At 41.3% G+C, this 11,802-nt stretch overlaps 1 protein-coding gene across 1 annotated transcript in view; it reads left to right on the top strand.

Annotated features, from left to right (window-relative positions):
* The first annotated feature begins 5,520 nt into the window (after positions 1-5,520).
* Positions 5,521-11,802, top strand: part of LOC149834952 (S-adenosyl-L-methionine-dependent methyltransferases superfamily protein) — a 66,736-nt gene continuing 60,454 nt past the window's right edge. Inside the window, exon 1 of the mRNA XM_090010348.1 lies at positions 5,521-6,488. Coding sequence (XP_089866474.1) covers positions 5,571-6,488 — 918 coding nt within the window. The 5' untranslated portion in view covers positions 5,521-5,570. The remainder of the gene's footprint in view (positions 6,489-11,802) is intronic.

The following is an 11,802-nucleotide window of genomic DNA, read 5'->3' as shown; positions in this document are numbered from 1 at the left end:
GTGGGTAAAAACCTTATTCTATGTAAAACCCTAATATAGATCTGTGTAAAACCCTATTCTATGTAAAATCCTACTCAACCAGACCCGTTGTCCATGTCTAAAACCCTAATCTATTTAACCTCTCTTCCTCTTTTCCGCAGCAACACAACTTCTTCTTCTTCTTCCTTGTATTTTTCTTTCTTCTTTGTTCTTTTGTGTTCCTTCTACCTGTGCTTGATAGATGGGGTTTGATGCTGACAACGTAGTTATTTCACACCATGAAGAAAGATCTGTATAATCTTCGATGATGATTATGATTGTTATCTTCTGTGTATACATCGATATATTCATGACACATACGATTGTGGCGTATTTGTCATGAAGTATATTGAAGCTTACGCAGAATATAACGACCATAATCATCTTCAATCGTTGCTGCCATACCGGAGCAAGCACAAATATTCTATATGATAGACAAAGGGTGATGTTGATGCCCATATGTTTGATCTATTCCGACTGCCATCTCTCAATTGTTCGTAAACCATACTTCATAGTTGAAAAAATATTTGCCTAATCTTTGATAGACTTCATGACAAAATGGTGCAGTGGGTTGCCATTACTAATGAGCTCATTTTCTTGGAGAGGATGTATCATCAACTGCACATAGAATCATTTTACAACAAGAAATGAACTCGACGATAAACGATATTGATGTTTTGGTGATCTCTTCTGTAAAATGGGAGTCTCTAAAAGATAGATTAGTTAGTGTAAATCGCGACAAGACAAATCGTTGTACATATAATGTATCTGAATCGTTATACCAGATATTGTCTCAGAGCGATTTACATAATGACATTTGTATCTTTGAAGTTAACTCGATTTGTTCTTTACTAAGTCTAAACATCCTGTTAATTTGTTTAGTTTTCTTTTCTGCCATATATGAATGTCATTGTGTAAATCACGATGGAACGTATCGTTCGCTTAGACAAAGCTCGTAAAGGCAAATCACAATATGATATTCAAACGGATTTGGTTCAATTATTTGATGGGTTTTAGTGGCATGGTTGTACAGATCATGATGTAACAAATCGTGATAGTACATAGTCTTTATATGTATAAATTATTTTATCCTTTTATCAATGTTTGTATAAATCATGATATAAAGACAACTCGTAAAAGCAATTCATAATTTGCGCAGTACACAATGCCAAACGCTTCTTTGATTTTTTTTATGAAGGCCAAACATTACAATGATTTATTCAGTGGCACTTGTGTGTTGCACTTATTAAAAAAAGAATTATACATTTATATAATATCACTTTATAAAAAAGAATTATAGAATTACAACAAATAAATATTGGGATAAAAAATCATATAATGTTTATTCAGTGGCACTTGACGACTCAGATGGACTTTAACATACAAATCATCTCTTTCTTTTTCTTGGTGAACTCTCTTTCCTCGGTGGCCTCTTAGTTCTCACGATCTTATTAAAACCACTGGTAATCAACTCTACCAGTGACCACATTTGTCTCTCCCAAATTCCTCACCTGCTTCCGTAACTTCTTATTCTCCCTCTCCAGCATCCCAAACCTTGTGGCAAAGACTACCTTTTTTTTGTGAGTTGTGTTTGCTCTTTATCATGTAGTGCAAATGAGAGAATCATTGTTGTAGTCGGAGGGACATGATGAACGTGTTTTCTATGCTGGGAGACGACATGATGGGGGACAGGAGGGACGCATGGGTTCCCAACATTTTCATGTTTCTTATTCTCAATCTCTAGATTTTGACGCATTGGTTCCAAATATTTTTTGAAGTAGTTGGGGTCATATTGTCGTTCTTTATAATCATACGCTATGACACAAACACCTCCTTTGTTCCAGCTATCCAATTGTTTCCTAAAACGATCGTGTCAATTCACGTTCCTAGCCCTACCACTGTTCATCTTCCTTCTCACTTTCACAGGCTGCTTTGGGGTAGACTGTCCCAAGCCCGCTTGTAGAAGAACTCGACTACCATGCTGCAACTCGGCTTCATAATTGCTAAACAGTCAAATATCACAGTCAGACAGTCTCGCAGCCTGAACAATAATCTCTTGGTCCTCGTCCTCACCATCTCCATACGGTCTCCACATAACCTGTACATTGGAGATTATGGTTTAGGTATAGACATAATTATTCATGCTAATGAGTGTTAAATATTAAAATGATTTATAATAACGAGTACTAAATATATTACAATGACTGTTACTATTGAGAGCTTTGTATTAAAATGATTTAAACTAATGTATGCTACATATTACAATGATTTACAATAACGAATGCTAAATGCTAAAAAGATAACGCTTTATACTAACAAAAAAATAATCCTGCAACGATCATTACTTAAGAAAGCTAACAATTACAATAATTTACACGCGATAATGATTTGTACTAAGGAATATAAAATCTTATAATGATCATTACTTAAGAATGCTAATGATTACAACGATTTACACTAATGAAAGTTAAATGCTAAAGTAATAACTATTTGTACTAAAGAATACAAAATCCTGCAATGATCATTACTTAAGAATTTTAAACATTAGAATGATTTGTATTAACGAAGTGAAAATCCTGCAACGATGATTACTTAAGAATGCTAAATATTTCAATAATTTATACTAATGAATGATAAATGCTGAAACGATTGTAAACAATTTAAAACCATTTACCTCATTTAATTGTAGACCATCTAAAATGAACTTAGCATTATCTTGCTTTACATTTATTCTAGCCCACCGACCGATCCTTGAAAAAACACAAATCGCAGAGCTACACTGAGGACGCAAGGTGACAATATGCTCCCACCTTCTTTCTCCTCCTCCTTCCTTTGCCTTTCCCTTTCCTTCGCCTCCTCCTTCTTCATTTGTCTTTGCTTTTCATTCTCATCAACCTTCTTTCTTTGTCTTTCCCTCTCCTCCTCCTCTTTCTTCCTTTGCCTTTCCCTCTCCATCTCCTCCTCCTTCATTTGCCTTTGCTTTTCATTCTCCCCCTCCTTTCTTTGCTTTTTCTTTTCTTCGTCATCTTTTTTCTTCTTCTTCTTCATCTTTAGTTCTTCTTCATGCTTCCTTTGATCTTCAGCCTCAATATCTGATGGATATTGCTCCGCATAATACAATTCCAACGTTTTGTCCCTTTCTTTATCATTCTCAATTTTCATTATATTTTGGTACTTTTTATAATGCTCATATAGATGAGACCGATGGATCATTTCAGTAAGTCTCATAAAATCGAACAACAGAGGATTTCTTGTCTGACGAGCTTTAGACATTGCTAACCTGCATAACACATAAATTTAACCATATTATCATATGTTACAACTGCCTTCCAAAGTATGTAATATTATAAATTATCCCATTCGTTAAACAAGCACCAACATTACAAATCGTCGCAATATTTAGCTTCATAAGTAAACATCATTGTAAGATTTAGCAAATTTAAGTATAAATCAAGGTAACTTCATAAATACACATTGCTACTGCTTTAAATGTATAAATCATTACTGCTTCAATCTTATAAATCATTGTAGAAATCTCAACATTCATAAGTACATATCTTTGTAACGTTTGAGCTTCATACGTAAACATTATTGTACGATTTATCAAACTTAAGTACAAATCGTGGTAATTTTATTAAATCGTTACTGCTTTGAACATATAAATCGTTGTTGCTTCATAAGAATAAATCATGCTAACTGTTTTTTGACGCCCCAAAGGTGGATAGGTACAAATTGATTTGTTTTAGTATGAAAATATGTGCTATTTAGCATGAATAGTAAAACCAGTTGTAAGATTTAGCATTAAGATTTACAAATCGATTTATTTGCATAACGAAACCTTACACGAAACTCACCGAAACAATGAGTTTTGGTAATCTGACAGTGGAAGAAAAACACCCAGAAAGTAGACAGTCGATGATGACAACGATGCTGCTACTGCGTAGACGATGACAAAGGATGTTTCGGCGGCAACAGATAACGGCAAAAGAAGGTTTGGGGGCAGCAGACAACGACAACAGGTGCATCGTCAAAGGGAGCTCCTGTTACAACAGATGGTGCAAAAGTTTACTGCTTAGAGTAAAAATAAAACGTCTAGACATTGAAGAGTTAACATCATTCTCGAACCGACGTTTCACTTTTCTAGATGAAGGATCTCGAACCATCGTTTCACTTTTTTAGATAAAGAACATTTTCATCCTTTTCATGAACCGTCGTTTCTTGGCAAAAATGACAAAAAAGGGTACTTATAAGTCTTTGCAATGGCACCGAACTCTGATGCTAAGTGATGTCGACACACACTGGGATACGAGCCCCACGAGCTTATATACGTGACGCACATTCAAACCCGAACATGCACTGTAGTAAACAATGCATCTTCGGGGGGAACATATAACCTACTTCGATTTTAAGCTGTATGGCCCGACCAGGTCTTGGTGACAGTGTAGTTTTTTTCGGGTTATAAATTAAATAAAAAATAAAAAATATAGTCACGCTGCTTGTGGTCATTGTTGCTGTAGCGTAAAACTCGATGAACGCACCCGAAAGGTTTCGGGTGCAATCACTTTTCGGATGCAATCATGTCAACCAACGGAATGTTTGGATTTTGAAGAGTTAACATCATTCTCGAACCGGTGTTTCACTTTTCTAAATAGAGGATCGTGAACCGTTGTTTCTCTTTTCTAGATGAAAAACATTTTTATCCTTTTCTCAAACTATCGCTTCTTGGCGAAAATGGCAAAAAAAAGTACTTTAGTCTTTGCAATGACTCCAGACTCCGATGCCGAGACACTGGGATGTGAGCCCCATGAGCTTATATAGGTGACGTTGTAGCAAACAGTGCGGCTTCGGTTTTAAGCTGTATGGCCCCGACCAGGTCTTGGTGACGGTGCGGTTTTCTCCGGGTTATAAATTAAAGAAAAGATCGAAAACGTAGTCACTTGCTTGTGGTCATTGTTGCCGTAGCGTAAAACTCGGTGAACGCACCCGAAAGGTTTCGGGTGCAATCATGTCAATCAGCCTTCCCTGCAAACGGAAGTAAAGTAGCCAAGCCGTCCTGCGCTGTGAATGAGACCTTTCCCCACCAACGTAAGTAACCCATCCCGTGCTGTGAATGATGGAGGTAGGCAGCCGGCAATCCTTTCGAGTCCGCCGAAGATAGTCTTTTGCCATTACCACTGTGGATTTTCCACATGTTTGTGCGTGAAGAGGGGAGCACACTTCCTCCTCCCTCTCACTATCTTCCTTGAACAAAAGAGTCCAGAAAGATCCGGAGCGGCGAGGTGAAAAGCAAAGAAACACACCTGTCAGAAAACGAGAGGGAAAGAAGAAAGATACTGCTTGAGTCGTGATCACTGTTAAAACAATTAAAAATATAAAGAATAACAAGGAGTAGCATTATCGATCATTTCCCACTCTCTCTTCTCTCTCTCTGTGGCCAAGTTTTCAGGCATCCGCATCCATCCTTGGCAAAGCAAAGCATTCATTTCTGGATTCGCCCGTCAACAATCTGTCACTACTAGGACCATACCGAATCACCGATAAAAGCAACAGTAATGGCGGCGGGAGTTGCGCGGTTGGGCCGGCACTCGAAGCGTCCATCGGGTTTGTGCTTGAAGTCCACGTTGGTGGCATTCTTGGGTCTATGCTTCGTTCTTGTTTTGTCGTTCTTCTCTTCTTCCTCTGACCCGATTCGGAGAAGTAGCTTTGGCGACATTCCCTCCGAGAACCCCATCCCTTCTTCTTCTTATTCTCCTTCATCTGGGGTTTCCGGAACCCGCAGCGTTCGCTCCCCCAACGCCACTGCAGGGTTACACCTTTCAGTCCCACCCGCACACTCCTATTTATCCGAAGGGGCTCGACCCGATCATGGGAAGGAGGACAAGAATAAGAGCGTCGGCAACCTTAAAAACAAGACGGAAGAAGAGGGAAGCGAAATGATAACGGCGGGGAAAGGGGGCGTCGAAATCCAGCTCACCACTTCAACTACTCCTCCCGTGGAAAAGGAATCCTCTTCCCCTGAAGAAGAGATGAACGTTTCGACGGAGGCCATCAAGCTTGCGAAAGGGAAGAAAAAGAAGAAGAAGAAGAAGAGCAAGAAGGCCGTTCCCTTGTTCGACGACAAGGCCGAGTATACGTGGAAATTGTGTAGTGTTAGACGCAAGTATAACTACGTCCCCTGTATCGATAATGAGAACAGCGGAAAGAGGGGTCAGAGGTACAGGCATAGTGAGAGGAGCTGCCCTGCAACGTCACCCACATGCCTGGTGCCCCTCCCAAAGGGGTACCGGTATCCGATCCGATGGCCCGACAGCAAATCCAAGATATGGTATAAGAATGTTGCTCACCCGCGACTGGCATCCTTTATAAAACAGCATAGATGGTTCAGGGTGTCCGACGATTGGCTGATTTTTCCTAACAATGAAACACAACTCAAAGGTGGGGCCTTTCACTACATCGAATCAATCGAGGAGGTCTGAATTCCTTCTTCAGCACGACTTGAAACTGAGCCTGGTGTTTGAACTATTTGTTGTGTATTATGTTTGTTCTATTTTTCCGTTTTTATGTTATTGAACCTTGCTCAGTGCTGGTCGCTTTTTGCTAAATGCGTATGCCTAGTTAACAGTTGCTAGAATAACCCAACAATTTTATTTTGGCATTAATCAATGTAGTACCTGCTCACCTTATTGGTATTATTCATCATGAACAGAAGGGCTTTGTATTGGCACCTCATTCTTTTGGAATTGCCTCGGTGTCTCGTTTGGTTCATTCTTATGAAAAAGAAAAACAGAGAGTAAAAAAAACCATGTTAAACTTTTTTTCAATAGATAATCATATATAACTTGTTTTTTGTGGTTCATCACATCTTATGTTGGAATTTTGGTATAATGGGAGACATCACAGATTTTTTTTTGAGTTTTTGTTCAGAATGTGTGTTGATCTCTTTGTCTGATTCTCCTATTCCCTCCTATATACGTGTTCTTTGTTTGGTTAATGTGACTGGAAACTAATTCCATAAAATGAAGAAGCTGTGTTCTAGAGAAGATAAGGAATGCATATCCTTAGCTATCACCTAGGGTGCATGGATTTTGTGATTCTTGAAATTCAAAAGGAGATAAACATCTGCATTATATTGGGCTTTCAAGCCTAAAAACTAAATAGTCTTATAGGAAATCTGCATCATGGAAGATTAAGAAGCTTCAGGATGGTATATAACTGAGTTAGTTTCTGTTTTAAGTGTATATGCCACTTATTTAGTTGTTTTCAGTTTGTTCTTCAGGTAGGAATTTCTTATTCCTAAAGCTTTGCTCTTCTTTTTTTTTTTGTCAATAACTTTAGCTATTTGATTGGAAATTTAAACCTCCACCTTAGGTTGTTAGGGCCTGAATGGAGCAGTGCTGCAGGTGGATAGCCGACTGGTCGTCCAGGTATGCTGCGTGCGTGCAGGAGTGATGTGGTGGTAAGTAACCCGAGTGTGTGGGATGGCTATATGGTTTTCTGCCTCGGTGGAGTTGGGGTGAGCAGGGTCTATGGTCAGTGGAGGGCCATGGAAGGTCATGTGCACCGACGTGTTGTACCCTTGAATGCGCAACCATAGCATGGAGAGGTGCAAACGCCCCCCCCCCCATACCCATTATTAGGATCTGGGAGGCATGTTGAATAGCAAAACTGCACCGTTTGGTGTATTGATGATGCATGCTTGGGCGTAGGGTTCAAATTTTTTGGGTAGGGGTAGGCTCGATTAGGTCAAGAGGCTAACTCGGGTAAACATGGTCGGGTTTTTTGACAGACTCGGGGAGAAAAATCAGAACTCCCAAACGGTACCATAAAAAATCCCAAATTTGGAGGGATTATTCTAGACACCTTGGACTAGCTTTCGACCAATTTTGGGGGTCAGATGACTCAGATCCAAGGAGAGATGATTTTTGGAAGTGATGGGTTTTTCACGGTTAAACACAACAGACTGGGTTTTGAATATGATAGATCCGAATTGATAAATAGAGTTCTCAAAGTTGTGAACTCTATAAATGTTGAAATTCGGGGGGTTAAAACTAGACACTCTAAGGAACATTGAGTCCAAATTATAGGCTCAAACCCTTCACGGTTTGGGCTAGGTGAGTCCGCAAAGTTGACAAAATTTTGGGTTCGTCAGAGTTCAGGTTTGGGGCTGAAGTAGGTTCGGTAGGTTCTAACCTAGGTTTGGGTCAAAGAAAAGGCTTGGTTGGCTTACTGAGTTTAGGTTGACTTAGGTGGGGTCTGCTATATAGGCTGGGTCAGCTGGTTGAGGTCGGATGCACCAAGGGATTGACTTGGGCAAGTGAAGACCGTCGGGGACTTGATTGATCATGTTGGTTTGAACAGTCCTTGGCAGCAACCTTGGTCCACTTAGTGAGCTAGACCCACAAGGGATCAACACACCAAGCTAAGAGAGAGGGATGAGCCCTTGAGAGAGAAAGATGAGAGGGGCAGAGAGGAATTACTCATTCTGTGATTGGGGACAACCCAAGTGTGTAAGATGGATAACCCTATTTTTTGTGTTTTTTATTCTGAGAGGAATTACTCATTCTCTTAGGGTAATCCAATTCTCATATAAACCCAGATTTTTCCAGAATTTTATCTTTGCAACCCTGAATCCCCTTACCCTCAAATTTTAACCCAAGCTTCCCTGACGTGTGTCCTAAGTCACCTCCTAATTTCTCAACATTTATTGTATTGTATTTTAGGATAACCGAATTTTCTTTAAACCCTGCCAAAACTAAATCTGAACCTGTTTACTTACCTTGACCTTTGACTTGACCAAACTTAACCTAAGCCTACCTAAATCTTACAATTTGAACCTAGGCCCACACAAACACATCACTTTGATGTACCATAAAATTCTTTTCACAACTTCCATGTGTTTTGCTTGGGGCTTGTGCATGAATTGAGATACCTAATTGATGCAGCTGCGTTGGAGGAGGAGCGTAAACTAATGACCCACCGTGAATCGGTGGCTGAACTTCTTTATTAATTCAGAAAATTCAATAAAACAATGGGAAGTTGCAATAACAGTAAGGAAAAAAACAAAGGAAAACAGCAATCAAATGAAGAATAGGAAAAAACTGCAGAAGAGAAGTCGGCTGGGGTTCTTTTCAATATTCCATGATCTTCACGCAACCCTAGACAGGCCTCTTAAAGACTGTCTACTGGACCGGGTCGTGGGTCCAGATTTGGATCCGACCCACGATCCGGTTCGGTCTCTCTTTGCTGCTGGTTCTGGGGCGTGCGAGCTCCACCACGCCTGACGTATGTGCGCAAGGGTACCTCCCTGCGTCGCGGTTCCGTCCCTGCAGGTGAGTCATATTCACGGGGTCTTTCATCTGCCCTGTGTGGTGGATCGAGTGGCACAATGGGCCCAATCGAGTCCTGCCCTGCATCATTCTCCCCTGGTTGGAAAGAAGTCGGCTCTGTCGACTTGTTGTTGCCACAGTAAGCATATAGATCAGCCACGTTGAAAATAGGGGAGATATGCCAATCATCGGGTAGCTCAAGGAGGTAAGCATTCGAACCTAACCGCTGAAGGATCCTAAAGGGGCCATACTTCTTAGGACTTAATTTGCTATAGGTACCTACGGGAAAACGCTCTGGACGCAGGTACACCCAGACAAGTTGACCAACCTCGAAATGGACATCACGACGACCCTGATCTACGAAAGCTTTGTAGGTCTCGTAGCTTTCAACAAGTTTGGCCCTGACTTGTCTGTGAATGTCACGCATATATTCAATGGCATCAAAGGCATCCGGAGCGGGAGCTGAGAGATCAGACACAGGGGCGAGGTCAACGACATGGGTGGGGGACCGACCATACACTATCTGGAACGGAGATTTGCCAGTGGACCGGTTAATGGAGTTGTTATAGGCGAACTCGGTTTGAGGCAAAACGAGATCCCAAGTTTTGACATTTTCGCCCACTAAACTCCGTAACAAATTTCCTAAGGTGCGATTTACAACTTCGGTTTGGCCATCAGTCTGGGGGTGATACGCGCTACTGAACTGGAGCTTAGTTTTCAACAGGGTCCATAACGACTTCCAAAAGTGGCTCATAAAACGCGTGTCGCGATCGGAAGTGATTGTGTGAGGTAGACCGTGGAAACGGGCAACATCTTTGAAATAATAGGAAGCGACTAAAGAGGCATCAGTGGTGCGTTTGCACGGAATAAAGATAGCCATTTTGGAGAACCGGTCAACAACTACTAAAATTGAATCAAAACGACGTGGTGTGCGGGGCAGGCCCACGATAAAATCCATGGACACATGCTCCCACGGTCGTTCAGGAATGGGTAACGGGGTAGACAGACCACTATTCTGACGATGACCCTTGGACACTTGACACACATGACAACCTTGGATAAACTTGACAACATCTTTGCGCATTTTGGGCCAAAGGTATCGTTCATCTAAGAGAGCGAACGTCTTATCATGCCCGAAATGCCCTGCTAACCCTCCTTCATGTAATTCAGAAATCAACTGAAGCCTGAGGGAGAAATTGGGTACACATAATTGGTTACCACGGAAGAGGTAACCATTATGAATACTAAAACGGGGGTCGAGGTTGCGAGCGGAGGAGGTGCACCCTTCCCAGACTTTGTGAAAATCAGGGTCCGTAGGGTATAACTCTTTGCATTGTTCAAAACCTATGACCTGCACCGACATAGTCATCAACAGGCTGTTCTTCCTACTAAGAGCGTCAACCACCTTGTTCAGAGTACCCGATTGATGCCGAAGCGAAAAGGTGTACTCTTACAAGAAGCTGACCCACTTGGCATGACGAACACTCAACTTTTTCTGACTGTTCAGGTACTTCAATGCCTCATGATCCGTGTACAAGACAAATTCCTTATAAATGAGATAATGCCTCCAATAACGAAGGGCTTGTACAACGGCATAAAACTCCACATCGTAAGTGGAATATTGGCACCTGGCTTGAGTCAGCTTCTCGCTAAAGAAGGCGACAGGCCTACGATTCTGACTCAAGACGGCGCCAATCCCCACTTTAGAGGCATCACATTCAACCTCAAAGACTGCACTAAAGTCGGGGAGGGCTAAGACAGGGGCACTGGTCATTTTGTCCTTGATGATCGTGAAGGCTTTGCTAGCCGCTGGCGTCCAATGAAAGCTAGTACCTTTTAGGCATTCTGTGATGGGGGCCATAAGGGTACTAAAATTCCTCACGAAACGTCGGTAAAAGGTGGCTAACCCGTGGAAACTACGGATCTCTCCTATAGTCTTTGGGGGTAGGCCAATCGACAATCGCTCAGACTTTAGCAGGGTCGGCCTTGACGCCATCAGAAGACACAATAAACCCTAAGAACACGACACTTGTTGTCATAAACTCACACTTCTTGGCATTGGCATACAATTTTTCCTTTCTCAAAATATCTAAGACTTGACGCAGGTGACTCAAATGATCAGACAATGAAGAACTATAGATCAAGATGTCGTCAAAGTAGACGACAACAAACTTCCCAAGACACGGACGCAAGACTTGGGTCATCATGTTCATGAAGGTACTGGGGGCATTAGACAACCCAAACGGCATAACTAACCACTCGTACAATCCATCACGTGTCTTAAATGCCGTTTTCCACTCGTCTCCCTCGCGTATACGAATCTGATGATATCCGCTTTTTAAATCAATTTTAGAGAAAATGGAGGCCCCAGATAACATATCAAACATATCATCTAAACGAGGAATGGGAAAACGGTATTTGACTGTGATGCGATTGATCGCACGACTATCGACACACA

The sequence above is a fragment of the Nuphar pumila genome, chromosome 6 (genome assembly GCF_984573655.1).
Source record: "Nuphar pumila chromosome 6, dmNupPumi1.hap1.1, whole genome shotgun sequence".
NCBI classification, from domain to species: Eukaryota; Viridiplantae; Streptophyta; class Magnoliopsida; order Nymphaeales; family Nymphaeaceae; genus Nuphar; species Nuphar pumila.
This window is presented reverse-complemented; position numbering and strand designations above follow the sequence as displayed.